The 17,589-nt window shown below is 47.7% G+C and overlaps 2 protein-coding genes across 3 annotated transcripts; one reads left to right on the top strand and one right to left on the bottom strand.

Annotated features, from left to right (window-relative positions):
* Positions 1-9,950: 9,950 nt before the first annotated feature.
* LOC125532906 (pheophytinase, chloroplastic) lies at positions 9,951-12,738 on the top strand. The gene is made up of 7 exons (XM_048696770.1): positions 9,951-9,961; positions 10,635-11,108; positions 11,189-11,300; positions 11,450-11,543; positions 11,854-12,031; positions 12,102-12,171; positions 12,285-12,738. The coding sequence occupies exons 1-7, from the start codon at positions 9,951-9,953 to the stop codon at positions 12,618-12,620; spliced, it is 1,275 nt and encodes a 424-aa protein (XP_048552727.1). The 3' UTR covers positions 12,621-12,738.
* Positions 12,739-13,948: 1,210 nt separating this feature from the next.
* Positions 13,949-17,155, bottom strand: LOC125518801 (histone H4). 2 transcript variants are annotated; one of them, XM_048683671.1, is made up of 2 exons: positions 14,096-14,481; positions 13,949-14,065 (listed from the first exon to the last, which is right to left on the bottom strand). In XM_048683671.1, exon 1 carries the CDS (start codon positions 14,406-14,408, stop codon positions 14,097-14,099), a length of 312 nt encoding a protein of 103 aa, XP_048539628.1. In that variant the 5' UTR covers positions 14,409-14,481; the 3' UTR covers positions 13,949-14,065; position 14,096. The 2 variants fall into 2 exon arrangements, with proteins under 2 accessions (XP_048539628.1, XP_048539636.1); XM_048683679.1 differs by adding an exon at positions 16,725-17,155 and having other exon boundaries at positions 13,966-14,418.
* Between the last annotated feature and the right edge of the window lie 434 nt (positions 17,156-17,589).

The raw sequence follows: 17,589 nt of genomic DNA, 5'->3' as shown, positions 1-17,589 counted from the left end.
CGGTCACGAGGGTGCTGCAGCCGGCGTGCTGCAGCCAGAGCTCCAGGGGCTCCCCCGCGGGATGATGGAGGCAAAGAAGGGAGGCAGGCGGATCCAAGACTGAAGAGGAATGGTGACGTGGAGCACGAACTCATGGGAGGAGCCCTCGGTGTGGACCCCAGGGGGGACGACCCACACCTTCATGACCCATCAGCGCCGACGGCGGCGCCTCCCGTGGCGGTCAGCATCAGCTCCTCCGGGGCCCTCGACGTGGGCGTACAATGGAAGCGGGAACCCCGGCGGCGCCCGCTCGCACAAAGGCCTCGGCACCACCTGAAGGGCCCCCTCGTCCGGGCCACGGGGGATGAGCCGTTTCTTCGGTGGGAGTGGGTCTGGCCCCTCTCGGGGAGCCTTTCCCTTCTCTGCCGTCGAGAACCAGCGGATCGGAGTCATCGCGGCAAGACGGAGCAAGGATTGGGAAGAAGGAGAAGCAAGGAGGGATGGAGTGGAAGGGCGCGCGCCGTTCCGTACTTATGGCCGGCGAAGGCCAACCGACGACCTCCACGATCGCAGGTAATCATGACCCGTTTTTGCATGCAGGGACTTGTCCAATCCATGCAGTTGCCGAGGCGTCGTCGGGCAGGGGAGACGCCCACGTCCAATCAACCGCCACGTGGCGCCCAAGGCCACAGGCTGTTAGGGCCCGCGGCGCTTCGCTCTTGCCCTTCCGCCTCCCTGCACGGCCAAGTCCGGGCGCGCCTTGGGCCTGGGGGCTACTGTTGGTGTTCTGGGAACGGGGGTCCCCAGACTTGCCTGCCTGCGGCCTGCGGCGTGGCTCAAAGGGGGGCCCAGCACGGCCCGTCTTCACCAACACAAACCCAAGACCCTCGCGAGGGGCCAAGCCTCGCGGGGCGGACGACGCGGAGCTTCCTCAGGCGCGGCCTCGTCAGGCTGGCTCACGAGGAGGCGGAGAGATCAAGGTGGGGTACCTCACGAGGTGCCCGTGACGCAAGCCATGACGACTCAGGGCGCCAGGCGGGTGCCAGCCCACGCAGCATCCTCCTTTCCTCTTTGGTGCAAAGGGGGCAAGCGCAGCCGCGGAGTACCGAGGCATCAGGCAAAGGTTGCCATTTCGGTGCAACGAGACCAAGACCAGGAGGACTACGAGATGGAGGTCACCGTGGAGCCCAAGACGGCGTCAACACCAGAGCTTTGCGCAGGTGAAGACTACTTTTGTCAGGATAGCTAATACTTGTTGTCCTCCTTCAAATTAGCCCGCCATTGTTGGCTCCCTTCCCGCTCGATATTTGGGAAGAGGACCAGGGCCTCTATAAATAGGACCAGCCACCCACAAAGCAGGGGTCTCTCGAAAAGGGGTTCGGTTGGTTGGAGGAAGCAGAGAGAGAGAGAGAGAAAGGTGACTGAACTCCTACGAGCAGTTCATCGCCCCAGCCAAGAACAGACCCTCGCGAGGCTGTTCTTCCTTGTATTGTTCATCATCATCAGCCCAAGAGGCAATCCACCACACCACACACTGGAGTAGGGTATTACACCACAACGGTGGCCCAAACCAGTATAAACCCTGTGTCTCTTGCGTTGTTCTTTCCTTAGTTTTAGATCCTAGCATGGCGGAGGGGTGCAGGTAGGTAGGAGGCGAAATCTCCGCGCGCACCCCAGTGTTCGAACCTCAAGGGTGTGCCGGAACCCAAAATCCGACAGTGGAATCACGGCATCTTGCATTGTGCGAGGGAGTGAGGAGATTACGGTGGCCCTAGTGGCTTCTTGGGGAGCATTGTGCCTCCACACAGCTCCAAACGGAGATTAGCATCCGCAAGGGTGTGAACTTTGGGATACATCGTCGTCTTGGCGTGCCTCGGTTATCTCTTACCCGAGCCCCTTTACTTATGCACTTTACTTTGTGATAGCCATATTGTTTCTTGTCATATATCTCGCTATCACTTAGTTGTTTATCTTGCTTAGCATAAGTTGTTGGTGCACATAGGTGAGCCTAGTTGTTGTAGGTTTTGTGCTTGTCAAATTAACCGCTAGGTTTATTCCGCATTTGTTCAAGCCTAAACCGTAATTATTTTAAAGCGCCTATTCACCCCCCCCCCTCTAGGCGACATCCACGATCTTTCAACTAGCTCCCATATCACATAAGCCATGATAACAATGATCTCCTATTTTAACAGAAATAATAGGCATGCATACCACAGGTCTAGGTTTATCTTTATCACGGGGTTAAGCAATTCTAGCAGTTTCATTACAGAAATAAATAACATGCCCATCTATATTATCAGACAAGAGATCTTTAACAATGGCAATATTAGGTTCAACTTTAACTTGCTCAGGAGGTGTATATGTTTTAATATTGCTTTTATGAACCACAGTTGAAGCTTTAGCATGATCCTTTATCCTAACAGGGAAAGGTGGTTTCTCAACATAAGAAGTAGGAACAATAGGATCATTATAAGTGATAGTCTTTTCTTCAACTTTAATAGGTGCAGCTACTTTTACTTCTATGGGAGGATGATATTTAAACCACTTCTCCTTGGGGAGATCAACATAAGCAGCAAAAGATTCACAGAAAGAAGCTACTATCTCAGAGTCAAGTCCATATTTAGTGCTAAATTTACGAAAAATATCGATATCCATAAAAGATTTAACACAATCAAAACTAGGTGTCATAACTGACTCCTTACCTTCGTCGAGATCCCAATCTTCAGAGTTGTGTTTAATTCTTTCCAATAAATCCCATTTGAATTCAATAGTCTTCATCATAAAAGATCCAGTACAAGAAGTATCGAGCATGGAGCGATTACTGAAGAAAGTCGAGCATAAATTTTTTGAATAATCATTTCTTTTGAGAGCTCATGATTGGGGCATGAATATAACATTGACTTAAGCCTCCCCCAAGATTGAGTGATGTTTTCTCCTTCGCGAGGCCAAAAATTATATATATATAATTACGATCACGATGAACAAGATGCATAGGATAAAACTTCTGATGAAATTCCAATTTGAATCGTTGGTAGTTCCATGATCCAATATCATCACATAGCCTAAACCATGTCAATGAATCTCCCTTCAAAGATAAAGGGAAGACCTTCTTGATAACATCCTCGGGCATACCTGCAAGCTTAAATAATCCACAAACTTCATCCACATAGGTGCAAATCGAGATGTAATGTTTCGTCACCTGTGAAAGGATTAGCTAGCAGTTTCTCTATCATACCTGAAGGAATTTCAAAGTAAACATTTTTAGTAGGTTCAGTAGGTTGAGGAGCAACTCTTTTCTCTACTGGTCGGGGTGAAGATACCCCGAAAAATCCCCTCAAAGGATTATGTTCCATAGTAACAAGTGATAGTAAATTTCAGCACACTATATAAATTTTTCCTTACCAAATTCCACCTACCAAAGGCGCTTCACTCCCCGATAACGGCGCCAGAAAAAAGTATCTTGATGACCCACAAGTGTAGGGGATCTATCATAGCCTTTTCGATAAGTAAGAGTGTCGAACCCAACGAGGAGCAAAAGGAAATGATAAGTGGTTTTCAGCAAGGTATTTTCTGCAAGAACTGAAATTATCGGTAACAGATGGTTTTGTGATAAGGTAATTGGTAACGGGTAACAAATAGTAAAAGTAAATAAGGTGCAGCAATATGTCCCAATCCTTTTTGTAGCAAAGGACAAGACTGGGAAAACTCTTATATAAAGTAAAGCGCTCCCGAGGACACATGGGAATTATCGTCAAGCTAAGTTTCATCACGTTCATATGATTCGCGTTCGGTACTTCGATAATTTGATATGTGGGTGGACCGGTGCTTGGGTACTGCCCTTACTTGGACAAGCATCTCACTTATGATTAACCCCTATTGCAAGCATCCGCAACTACAACATAAATATTAAGGTAAACCTAACCATAGCATGAAACATATGGATCCAAATCAGCCCCTTACGAAGCAACGCATAAACTAGGGTTTAAGCTTCTGTCACTCTAGCAACCCATCATCGAGTTATTACTTCCCAGTGCCTCCCTCTAGGCCCAAACAATGGTGAAGTGTCATGTAGCCGACGTTCACATGACACCACTAGAGGAAAGACAACATACATCTCATCAAAATATCGAACGAATACCAAATTCACATGACTACTTATAGCAAGACTTCTCCCATGTCCTCAGGAACAAACGTAAATACTCACAAATCATATTCATGTTCATAATTAGAGGGGTATTAATATGCATAAAGGATCTAAACATATGATCTTCCACCAAGTAAACCAACTAGCATCAACTACAAGGAGTAATCAACACTACTAGCAACCCACACGTACCAATCTGAGGTTTGGATACAAAGATTGGATACAAGAGATGAACTAGGTTTTGAGATGAGATGGTGCTGGTGAAGATGTTGATGGAGATTGACCCCCTCCCGATGAGAGGATCGATGGTGATGACGTCGGTGACGATTTCCCCCTCCCGAAGGGAAGTTTCCCCGGCATAACAGCTCCGCCGGAGCCCTAGATTGGTTCCGCCAAGGTTCCGCCTCGTGGCGGCGGAGTTTCGTCCCGAAAGCGTGCTTATCATTTTTTTCCTGGACGAAAGACTCCATATAGCCAAAGATGGGCATCAGAGGGCTGCCGGGGGGCCCACGAGGCAGGGGGGCACGCCCAGGGGGGTAGGGCGCCCCCCCCCCCCCACCCTCGTGGACAGTGGGTGGCCCCCTTCTGGTACTTCTTTCACCCAATATTTTTATATATTCTAAAACTTGCTCCCGTGAAGTTTCAGAACTTTTGGATATGTGCAGAATAGGTCTCTAATATTTGCTCCTTTTCCAGCCCAGAATTCCAGCTGCCGGCATTCCCCCTCTTCATGTAAACCTTGTAAAATGAGAGAGAATATGCATAAGTATTGTGACATAATGTGTAATAACAGCCCATAATGCAATAAATATCAATATAAAAGCATGATGCAAAATGGACGTATCAGATGATTTTCCACTTCACTCTGAAATTCTTTGAACTTTTCAAATGTTTCAGACTTATGTTTCATCAAGTAGATATACCCATATCTGCTCAAATCATCTATGAAGGTAAGAAAATAACGATACCCGCCGTGAGCATCAACACTCATTGGACCGCATTCATCAGTATGTATTATTTCCAACAAGTCTGTTGCTCGCTCCATTGTTCCGGAGAACGGAGTCTTAGTCATCTTGTCCATGAGGCATGGTTCGCAAGCATCAAGTGATTCATAATCAAGTGATTCCAAAAGTCCATCAGCATGGAGTTTCTTCATGTGGTTTACACCAATATGACCTAAACGGTAGTTCCACAAATAATTTGCACTATCATTATTAAACTTATATCTTTTGGCTTCAATACTATGAACATGTGTATCACTACTATCAGGATTTAGTAAAAATAGACCACTCATCAAGGGTGCATGACCATAAAAGATATTACTCATATAAATAAAACAACCATTATTCTTTGATTTAAATGAATAACAATCTCGCATCAAACAAGATCCAGATATAATGTCCATGCTCAACGCTGGCACCAAATAACAATTATTTAGGTCTAAAACTAATCCCGAAGGTAGATGTAGAGGTAGCGTGCCGACGGCGATCACATCGACTTTGGAACCATTTCCCACGCGCATCGTCACCTAGTCCTTAGCCAATCTTCGCTTAATCCGTAGCCCCTATTTCGAGTTGCAAATATTAGCAACAGAACCAGTATCAAATACCCAGGCGCTACTGCGAGCATTAGTAAGGTACACATGAATAACATGTATATCAAATATACCTTTCACTTTGCCATCCTTCTTCTCCGCCAAATACTTGGGGCAGTTCCGCTTCCAGTGACCAGTCCCTTTGCAGTAGAAGCACTCAGTCTCAGGCTTAGGTCCAGAGTTGGGCTTCTTCACTTGAGCAGTAACTTGCTTGCCGTTCTTCTTGATGTTACCCTTCTTCTCTTTACCCTTTTTCTTGAAACTGGTGTTCTTGTTGACCATCAACACTTGATGCTCTTTCTTGATTTCTACCTCCGCAGCCTTTAGCATTGCAAAGAGCTCGGGAATCGTCTTATCCATCCCTTGCATATTATAGTTCATCACGAAGCTCTTGTAGCTTGGTGGCAGTGATTGAAGAACTCTGTCAATGACACTATCATTAGGAAAATTAACTTTCGGCTGAGTCAAGTGGTTGTGGTACCCAAACATTCTGAGTATATGTTCACTGACAGAACTATTCTCCTCCATTTTGCAGCCGTAGAACTTATTGGAGACTTCATACCTCTCAATCCGGGCATTTGCTTGAAATATTAACTTTAACTCCTGGAACATCTCATATGCTCCATGACGTTCAAAACGTCGTTGAAGTCCCGGTTCTAAGCCGTAAATCATGGCACACTAAACTATCGAGTAGTCATCAGCTTTGCTCTGCCAGACGTTCATACCATCTGGTGTTGCTCCTGCAGCAGGTTTGTCACCTGGCGGTGCTTCCAGGACGTAATTCTTCTATGCAGCAATGAGCATAATCCTCAAGTTACGGACCCAGTCCGTGTAGTTGCTACCATCATCTTTCAACTTAGCTTTCTCTAGGAACGCATTAAAATTCAACGGAACAACAGCACAGGCCATCTATCTACAACAACATAGACATGCAAAATACTATCAGGTACTAAGTTCATGATAAATTAAAGTTCAATTAATCAAATTACTTAAGAACTCCCACTTAGATAGACATCCCTCTAATCATCTAAGTGATCATGTGATCCATATCAACTAAACCATGTCCGATCATCACGTGAGATGGAGTAGTTTTCAATGGTGAACATCACTATGTTGATCATATCTACTATATGATTCACGCTCGACCTTTCGGTCTCGGTGTTCCGAGGCCATATCTGCATATTCTAGGCTCGTCAAGTTTAACCTGAGTATTCCGCGTGTGCAAAACTGCCTTGCGCCCGTCGTATGTGAACATAGAGCTTATCACACCCGATCATCACGTGGTGTCTCGGCATGACGAACTGTAGCAACGGTGCATACTCAGGGAGAACACTTATACCTTGAAATTTAGTGAGAGATCATCTTATAATGCTACTGTCGAACTAAGCAAAATAAGATGCATAAAGGATAAACATCACATGCAATCAATATAAGTGATATGATATGGCCATCATCATCTTGTGCCTTTGATCTCCATCTTCAGAGCACCGTTATGATCACCATCGTCACCGGCTTGACACCTTGATCTCCATCGAAGCATCGTTGTCCTCTTGGCAACTATTGCTTCTACGACTATCGCTACCACTTAGTGATAAAGTAAAGCAATTACATGGCGATTGCATTTCATACAATAAAGCGACAACCATATGGCTCCTGCCAGTTGCCGATAACTCTGTACTAAACATGATCATCTCATACAATAAAATTTAGCATCATGTCTTGACCATATCACATCACAACATGCCCTGCAAAAACAAGTTAGATGTCCTCTACTTGGTTGTTGCAAGTTTTACGTGGCTGCTACGGGCTGAGCAAGAACCGTTCTTACCTACGCATCAAAAACCATAACGCGGTATAGTGATTGCTTTTTTATCTTCAGAAAGAACCATGTTCATTGAATCCGATTCAAGTAAAGTTGGAAAAACTGACACCCACCAGCCACCTGTGTGCGAAGCACGTCGGTAGAACTAGTCTCGCGTAAGCGTACGCGGAATGTCGGTCTGAGCCGCTTCATCCAACAATACCGCTGAAACAAGAATCAACTAGTGACGGCAAGCAATATTTATATACCCACGCCCACAACTCCTTTGGGTTCTACTCGTGCATATAACGTCTACGCATAGACCTGGCTCGGATGCCACTGTTGGGGAACGCAGTAATTTCAAAAAAAAAATCCTACGCACAGGCAAGACCCATCTAGGTGATGCATAGCAACGAGAGGCGAAGAGTGTTGTCTACGTACCCTCGTAGACCGTAAGCGGAAGCGTTATGACAACGCGGTTGATGTAGCCGTACGTCTTCACGATCCGACCGATCCTAACACCGAAGGTATGGCACCTCCGCGATTTGCACACGTTCAGCTCGGTGACGTCCCGCAAACTCTAGATCCAGCTAAGTGTTGAGGGAGAGTTTCGTCAGCACAATGGCGTGATGACCGTGATGATGAAGCTACCGGCGCAGGGCTTCGCCTAAGCACTGCAATGATATGACCGAGGTGGAAAACTGTGGAGGGGGAACGCACACGGCTAAACAATCAATTTGTGTGTCTATGGGGTGCCCCCTGCCCCGTATATAAAGGAGTGGAGGAGGGGGAGGGCCGGCCCCTCTATGGCGCGCCCAAGGGGAGTCCTACTCCTATCGGGAGTAGGATCCCCCCCCTCCCTAGTTGGATTAGGAGAGGAAGGAAGGGGGGGAGGGGGGAAAGGGGGGCACCCAATTCGGATTGGGCTTGGGGGGCGCCCCCTCCTAGGCTCCCTTCTCCTCTCTCCCACTATGGCCCAATAAGGCCCATATACTTCCCGGGGGGTTCCGGTAACCTCCCGGTACTTCGGTATATGCCCGAACTCACCCGGAACCATTCCGATGTCCAAACATAGGCTTCCAATATATCGATCTTTATGTATAGACCATTCTGAGACTCCTCGGCATGTCCGTGATCATATCCGGGACTCCGAACTACCTTCGGTACATCAAAACACATAAACTCATAATACCGATCGTCACCGAACGTTAAGCGTGCGGACCCTACGGGTTCGAGAACTATGTAGACATGACCGAGACTCATCTCAGGTCAATAACCAATAGCAGAACCTGGATGCTCATATTGTTTCCTACATACTCTACGAAGATCTTTATCGATCAAACCGCATAACAACATACGTTGTTCCCTTTGTCATCGGTATGTTACTTGCCTGAGATTCGATCGTCAGTATCTCAATACCTAGTTCAATCTCGTTACCTGCAAGTCTCTTTACTCGTTCCCTAATGCAACATCCCGTAACTAACTCATTAGTCACATTGCTTGCAAGGCTTATAGTGATGTGCATTACCGAGAGGGCCCAGAGATACCTCTCCGATACACGAAGTGACAAATCATAATCTCGATCTATGCCAACTCAACAAACACCATCGGAGACACCTGTAGAGCATCTTTATAGTCACCCAGTTACGTTGTGACGTTTGATAGCACACTAAGTGTTCCTCCGGTATTTGGGAGTTGCATAATCTCATAGTCATAGGAACATGTATAAGTTATGGAGAAAGCAATAGCACTGAACTAAACGATCAAAGTGCTAAGCTAACGGATGGGTCAAGTCAATCACATCATTCTCTAATGATGTGATCCCGTTTATCAAATGACAACTCTTTGTCCATGGCTAGGAAACTTAACCATCTTTGATCAATGAGCTAGTCAGGTAGAGGCATACTAGTGACACTGTTTGTCTATGTATTCACACATGTACTAAGTTTCTGGTTAATACAATTCTAGCATGAATAATAAACATTTATCATGATATAAGGAAATATTAATAACAACTTTATTATTGCCTCTAGGGCATATTTCCTTCATAATCCAGGACTCTCTCACCACCAGAGTGGAAGTTGGAGTCGGTGCCATCGGACGGTCTCAACAACAAGGCTTAGGGCGGTGTCATCGACCAGACAACTCTTCCTAGGCGCAAAGGGCGGAGGGTGCCTTAATCCAGGGTCACCTAAAGTCATGGTTGTGCTTCTGAGGTGTTTTTGGCATCGGTTGTAACACAACCTTGGTTCTGTGTGTCACGCCAGGACCTTGGTTCTTTGTGTCATGCCTCCTCGCCGTTTGTGCCTTGTAATTGACACAATTTTGTGGTTGGTGTGATTGATAACCCATGGATTAGCATGGTATCAACTGTTTGACTCTTCTTCCATGAAATTGATACACCTCTCTATAATGTGTTCTGCTTCTTGACGATGTTCGTTCAGTGAGAGACCTTTGAAGGTGCTTGTAGAGGTAGGATATGTTTGCATACCTTTATAGGGGCGAGCGTACGTGCATATATGTGTGAGCGTTTGCAGTTGTAAAAAAAGACAGAAATAATTTCTGTCTAAATTTCATAGCCCAGTGGACAACTTAATTTTTCTAAAAGTTGGATGAAACTAGATTTTAATTGTGATTATTAATTTAAGCTTAGATAAGATTAGCACACACTACATCAAAGAAATCACGCCCTCCCTCCCCAACACAAATGCTTTGTTGTAAAAGCTAAGCTATGTAGTCTCCTTCACCATCTTGCAAAATTGAGTAAAATTCTGGTTCCTAGACCTAACCAACAGCCTCGCAAGTTTACAAATCTACATGCAACAGTGAAACAAAAATATTGACATTTGCACATACTGTCTTATAGTGCGCATTAGTTTCCGCAAAAGTCAAACTTCATAAACTTTAATCATATCCATGGAGAAAAAAAATCACATCCACAATACATAGTACATCATATGAAAACACTCCATTTCATGATAAATCTAATGATATTGGTTTGGTATTCTAGATGTTGATGTTTTTTTTTTTGATAAATTTGGTTAAAATTTGTGGAATCTGACTTATAAAAAATAAATAAACGAAGGGAGTACTGTAGAGTAAAGCGGAGCCCCAAGATTTTTGCATTTCCTTTGGATTTGTGACTTGCTATCGTGGTCCATTAAGCAGTGCAGAGAAGAGCACAAATCTCAGCGCAACAATCGATCGACGACGCCAAAAACCCACGAGACAACTAGACAACCGGTGGCCACCGGGGGGGAGACGGAGCGCGCGGCGGATATGGCCGCACTCGCCCACCACCACCGTGTCCTTTCCTTCACCTCCTTCGCAACTCCAAGAACTCACCTACCCTGCGCGTCCTCCTCGTCGCCTCCCACGCATGCCCGCCTCAGAGGCGCCCGTGTTCTCCGGCACGCCTCCGGCGACAGCAGTAGCGCGGCCCTCGCCACCAGCTCGTCGCTGGAGGAGCTGTCCCGGAGCTGCACCACCTGGTCATGGCGAGGGATGCGCGTGAACTACCTGGTCAGGGGGGAGGGCCCGCCCGTGCTGCTCGTCCACGGCTTCGGCGCCTCCGTCGCGCACTGGCGCAGGTGAGCAAGAGCCGATCGATCCCGGCCAGGTTCTACGGATATTTTACTTCACGAATATTTCACTGGACATTTCTTTTCAGGAACATTGGCGTGTTATCTGAATCCAACACCGTCTATGCCATCGATTTGCTCGGGTTCGGGGCGTCAGACAAGCCTGCTGGATTCTCTTACACCATGGAAACATGGGCCGAGGTAAGTCCTCGGTTTGGCTAATACTCCCTCTGTAAACAAACCTAAGACGTTTTAGGTCACTTATTACAGAGGAAGAAGTAGCTAATAATCACCAGATCATGGCGTGTAATTAAATTGCTTAATTGCGTGTCTGGTTTTGTGCCAAGCAGTTGATCCTGGAGTTCTTGGACGAGGTCGTCAAGAGGCCCACCGTGCTTGTTGGCAACTCTGTGGGCAGCCTTGCTTGTGTCATTGCCGCCTCAGGTTAGACAAGTACACATGTCGAATATGGAATGGTAACTCTGTAGCTCCGTGTTCATGTCGAATATGGAATGGTAACTCTGTAGCTGGTTCTGAAGAATGATTTTGCAGCTGACAATTATACATGTGCCCATCCCATGTGACAGAGTAGCTGCAAGAATGCCTAACTTCTGAATTCTTTAGATGGCAACCTTTTTTTTTTTTACTAGGCAGGTGTTAACTTCTCTTTTAAACAATTGAATCTGCTCCCCTGCTCCAGCCTCTGTAGTCATTTCACTCACTTTGAAACTTGTTTGTTAATGCTGGGCAACAGATTCTACCAGGGACCTTGTCCGGGGACTCGTGCTACTGAACTGCTCAGGTGGGATGAACAACAAGGCGATCGTCGATGACTGGAGGATCAAGCTGCTCTTACCTCTGCTCTGGCTAATCGACTTTCTGCTCAAACAAAAGAGTATCGCATCGGCGCTCTTCGGCCGCGTTAAAGAAAGGCATGTCTTCACTGCATGGTTTCCGACTGACATGGTGATGTAGTATATACTGATTCCTGAGCTGAAACAGGGAGAATCTGAAGAATATCTTGATGTCTGTCTACGGAAACAAAGAGGCCGTGGATGATGAACTGGTCGAGGTAAATACGCTCTGCATCTCCTGAACCATCAGCAAATTCTCTCATGCAGTTCAGAAGATATCTGAGTGGCAACCAAACGATGGCTGATGCCTTCCTGTCGTAGTGCTGTGCAGATCATAAGGGGGCCGGCTGACACCGAAGGTGCTCTCGACGCGTTCGTGTCGACGGTGACGGGCCCGCCGGGGCCTAGCCCGATAGCCCTGATGCCGACGATCAAGATTCCGGTCTTGGTTCTGTGGGGAGACGAGGACCCCTTCACCCCGATCGACGGGCCCGTGGGGAAGTACTTCTCCGGCCTCCCGTCCGAGCTTTCCAACGTGAGACTCTACATGCTGGCGGGGGTTGGCCACTGTCCGCACGACGATCGGCCGGACCTCGTGCACGAGAAGCTGCTGCCATGGCTGGCCAGCCTCCCGTCTGCGGCAGAGCCTGAGGTGGCGGTAGCTTAACTGGTGACCAGTGAGCTAACGATGAGCTAAAGAGATGAGCGTATATATCTGTCTTTTTTATGAACCCTCAAGAATCTGTCTTTACACGATCAGAGCATCTAGAACAACAAATACCAAATGTCGGCGCGTCCGCGGGCACTGAACAAACAACACATAAAATTGCTCCTCCACAACCGGATGCATCTAAACCGAATACTCAAATTCATATTAGCTCATGCAACATAGTACGTAGCTAAACACATTGTCATCGGACAACCAAAAAATCAACAAGCTCTCCTAACTACGAAGAGAAAGACGACCGGAGAAGTTCATCCACGGCTGGTCTTGCCCTTGCCTTTGCCTTTCCCGTCGTCCTTGCGGCAGTAGGGGTCGAAGACGCGGAACGGATCGGGGTGGATCTGCTCATTGTCGGAGCTGTCCGATCCGCCGCCGTCCTTGTCTTTCCCCTCCTTGGGAGGCAGTCCGGCCATGACGCGGACCACTCGGCTTTGGTATTTTGCCATTGTCTTGACTGCCCTCCTCCGCCGCTTCTGAGCTACGCGGGCACAAAGGGATTCCTCCTCCTCTGCATCGCGGGCTGCCGAAGCCTCCTTTGCATCGCAAGACTCTCTAATGAGCAAACATCTTTTATATATAAGTTTACTTCAAAGCCAAACGAGAAGAATGATGGCTAATTTTCTGTGGATCACAGTATCCATCTAACTTGGTATGCTTGTTCCATTACCGTTCTGACAGAATGATGGTTGAATTCTGTAGCATCCTGCTCGGGACAGATTTAGTATTCATTTATCGGAGCTGCTTTGGATATCTGAATATACTGTAATTCGTAACAGATCCAATACATCATTGCGCCTCTTGATCAATTCAACTGAAGGATGAAGTTCCTGTCACTGCCAAGAGGGTATCGTTTATCTATATTCGCAATTCCACAGTTGGAAGCACAGTTCAGCCAATTAAAAGGTTATTGTAGTAACTACATACAAATCAACAGAAATAAAAGCACAAATGATGATCCTAATTAACTTATAGCACTAGCAGTTAGCACGAACCACATGATGAATTGGTCACTGAGATAGTTTCACAGTACAAGTCAGGCAACAAATTTGTACACCGAGAAGTCCGGTCAAGGATAGAAACTCAATCTACAACTCGATGTAGTATGAAATGCAGACAAATCACCATCTCCATTTTCACGCATTGCACCACAGAAGTAACATCAAATTAGACTGCAAACAAGTACGGCTAATCCGGGGCTCCTGGTAAATTATGGCAAATCAACTTATCGCCACCTCAATATCGACCCAACAGAGACCAAACGGCGAAACAAATTCAGAAACGCGGCATCTGCAGAGAGAAGTTTGATTTCCAACAAACACATGCGAGCTACACAGGAAACAGCGAACTAGACAGGTCGGGGTTCCATCAAGCTTTTCGAATCTGCAGGCGGCGAGAGAGACATGCGACCGTCGGCCGGGCCTAGCCGCCGAAGCCGTAGAGGGTGCGCCCCTGGCGCTTGAGCGCGTAGACGACGTCCATGGCGGTGACGGTCTTGCGGCGGGCGTGCTCGGTGTAGGTGACGGCGTCGCGGATGACGTTCTCGAGGAAGATCTTGAGCACGCCGCGGGTCTCCTCGTAGATGAGCCCCGAGATGCGCTTCACGCCGCCCCTCCGCGCCAGCCGCCGGATCGCCGGCTTGGTGATGCCCTGGATGTTGTCGCGCAAAACCTTCCTGTGGCGCTTGGCGCCGCCCTTGCCGAGCCCCTTGCCTCCCTTGCCACGCCCGGACATGGCTGCCGATCTCGAGCTGCGAGCGGATGTGGAACCGGAGGAACGGCGGTGGCTACTGGCTACTGGTGATGTGATTTGGGGGCAGGGGCCAAGGGCGTTTTAAAGGGGGCGAGAGGTTGGAGGAGGCCTCTGCCTGCCGTTGGATGCGGATGGAGTGGACGGTGGAGATGGCGATCCGGGGGCGGGATGCCGCGGATCGGTGACGTGGCCGGAAGCTTGGACCGGTGGATTGGCGGGCTGGGTCAGAGCTATGGCGGCGGCTCGAAAATTTTGGCCATTTCAGAAAAAATGCAGAGGAATTTGAGGAATTTTGGCCATTTTAAAATGCAGAGGAATTTTGTGTTCAGAAAAAATGCAGAGTAATTCGCTATTCAGGCACTCAAATGTTTAAACGTATTACAGGAGTGCATTTAGGCCAAAATTACTCAAATGTTTAAATATATTCAGGCACTCGAAATTTTTGGGCTGTGGGCCGGCGGGGCCAGGTGTTTGTTCAGAACTGCTGTGCTGTGTCGTGTTCTTGAATGCATGGAATTTTCTCTGTCGAAATGAGAATGATTGTCTTCAGTTATTCTGCAAGGAACAGACTTTTTTTATGGTTGTATTCCAAGATAAGTTGCTAATTCACCGTGAATATCAATTCAATTTGATATACTTGTTGCGTTGCTGTAGCATGTCCTCCAATGAACGACTCTTATTCCTTCATCCGAACTGTTTTTGAGTTCCGAAGATAATCTACAAGAAACTTGCTCGAACGCAATGCATCAATGCTATTCTCATTTTTCGTCGCTAACTGGAGTTCACTTTTTTAGGATTCAAGCATTCGGATAACCCTTTACAAAATTACATACAATAACTTAGCGATCAGGTAATTGGTGCTAGAAGCTTAATGGCCTCCAAAAATTCTGCATCCCTTTTGAGTCACATGAGAATGCCATTAGAAACCTTCTCCCGTCAAAGAACTCGTATCATGCATCAGTAATAAATTTCATAAATTTAAATTAATTGTACGGTTCATAAACATAATACTGCCTCTCTTCCTTCAAAATTAAGTTTCGAGATGCTTGACTGTTCTAACATCAGCTTACCACCATAAACATTCGGATCCCACAGCAGCACTGCTGTAAACTGCCCAGAACGAACAGCTTTTTGCGTCAAGTGTGTGCGCGCGCTAGTCGATTGGAGAATAGGTACCAAGAAATTGGCGTTGGTATTACTGTGGCAGCAGTTACCCATGGGCGACCACTAAAATTCTCTTAAGTATAGAGCAGTGTGCCTCACGATAAACATCTAATCAAGAAAAACTGTAGTCGGAGGCATCCTTGTAACTGTGTTTGTAGTTTTGAGATTATACAGGATTGAGGCACTTTCAGCGCTGATGCGATCATCAGGAAGCACTACTGTTTATGTAAGGTACACAAAACTGAACTGAATGGGCATAGTTATTTGGAATTTTGACATCTGTTCAGGAGTATTACATCTGTTCATCCAGGTTCGGAGGCAACCAACCGGAATAGTTATTTGGAATTTTGACACACTACTACAGTAACATTTGTAAGCTACAAAATCGAAGCAATTAAGAACAAAGTAGCTGAAACTGGCAGGTCACTTCACATGCTTGGGATAGGGCACATGTTCTCTTTACACTCCTGAATGTAACAAATGTTCAGGATACTCTATCCAAGCAATGGCCAGTCCACCGGAACAGAACATAAAGCAAACAACTGCTGCTTCGACAGGCAGAACCGCAGGATGTACTTAGTTTAGAGCATGGTTCATAGACTTACAGGGTTGCAATGTAATCAGGCAAAATATGGATGCTTTTCAACAGAATATGTGCACTGAACATCAGACACACAGGTGCTGTCATGCAACTTGTTGATAGACGGAACTGAAGACGAGCACACTAGCGGACAAGCAATTTTCAGGTACCAACTCAACTGCCAGTTCGTTCAGGTTCAGAGGCAGCTAGCTAGGTTCAAGCTCTGAATGATAAAAGCTGAAATTCAGGGCAAAATAGAAAGAGCTAGCTAAATCTGGCAAGAACTCTGACAAGTTGGGAACAGGAATTCAAACACAGATGAATGAGAACGGGAAGCCAACATTTTTCATTTCCACCGCTGATGGCAACAAGAGGGTACCATCAGATTAGGCACAACGCATCGACCATGGCAAGAACACTACAAGCACACACATTTCCACCGACGAACTCAGCCTAACAGGGATCTAACAGACGGCGCATGGGTTGCAGCCTAGGCCCTCTCGCCACGGATGCGGCGGGCGAGCTGGATGTCCTTGGGCATGATGGTGACGCGCTTGGCGTGGATGGCGCAGAGGTTGGTGTCCTCGAAGAGGCCGACGAGGTAGGCCTCGGCGGCCTCCTGCAGGGCGGAGACGGCGGAGGACTGGAAGCGGAGGTCGGTCTTGAAGTCCTGGGCGATCTCGCGGACGAGGCGCTGGAAGGGGAGCTTGCGGATGAGCAGCTCCGTGCTCTTCTGGTACTTGCGGATCTCGCGGAGCGCGACGGTGCCGGGGCGGAAGCGGTGGGGCTTCTTGACGCCGCCGGTGGCCGGGGCGGACTTGCGGGCGGCCTTGGTCGCCAGCTGCTTCCGCGGCGCCTTGCCGCCGGTGGACTTCCTCGCCGTCTGCTTGGTGCGGGCCATGGAGTCGGAGACGCGCCGGGGGGTTGAGGCGGGGCTGGTTGTCGCTCGCGCTTGGAGATTTGGGGACGGGCTGGGGTGAAGAGGAAGAAAGGGAGGGATGGTGTTAAATAGAGAGAGGAGGCGCGCGCCGGCGCCGAGCGGGCGGGGGATTTTGGAGGGGAGGGCGCGTGAGTTTTGCTTTTCGGGAAGGAAGATGAGCGTGGAGCGTTGGATGTGTGATGCGTGGACGGTCAGATTTTGTATGGAGGGAGTGATCCGTGGGGTGGTGGTTCGCGTGCTGTGATTGGTTGGGTGCGAGTGAGGCGGATCGTGGAGGTCGCGTTGGATGTATGCCCGGCTCCCTTTCACTTCTCGTCGGTACAGAACAGGGCCGGCCGGTTCGTTCGCTCGCAGCTGCGATCGCTGCGTTCGATCCGTTCCTTACACCGTCTCCACTCGGCCGTAAGGACGACCCCCAGACACCTTTTTTAGCACCGGTGATAAAAAAATAATCTAAATCATGTTCTTAAGACATCATT

Source organism: Triticum urartu, chromosome 1 (genome assembly GCF_003073215.2).
Source record: "Triticum urartu cultivar G1812 chromosome 1, Tu2.1, whole genome shotgun sequence".
Classification (NCBI taxonomy): Eukaryota; Viridiplantae; Streptophyta; class Magnoliopsida; order Poales; family Poaceae; genus Triticum; species Triticum urartu.
Note: the sequence above shows the minus strand (reverse complement) of the source record. Positions and strands in the feature narration are given on the sequence as shown.

Excerpts from the sequence above, each read along its gene's own strand:
- LOC125532906 (XM_048696770.1), top strand. Across the intron at positions 12,032-12,101 it reads TTCGGCCGCGTTAAAGAAAG|GGAGAATCTGAAGAATATCT; the intron begins GCATGTCTTCAC and ends GAGCTGAAACAG. Across the intron at positions 12,172-12,284 it reads TGGATGATGAACTGGTCGAG|ATCATAAGGGGGCCGGCTGA; the intron begins GTAAATACGCTC and ends AGTGCTGTGCAG.
- LOC125518801 (XM_048683679.1), bottom strand. The coding sequence starts at position 17,071 with ATGGCCCGCACCAAGCAGACGGCGAGGAAGTCCACCGGCGGCAAGGCG. Across the intron at positions 14,419-16,724 it reads CTCTGCGCCATCCACGCCAA|ATCGGCAGCCATGTCCGGGC; the intron begins GCGCGTCACCAT and ends TCGCAGCTCGAG.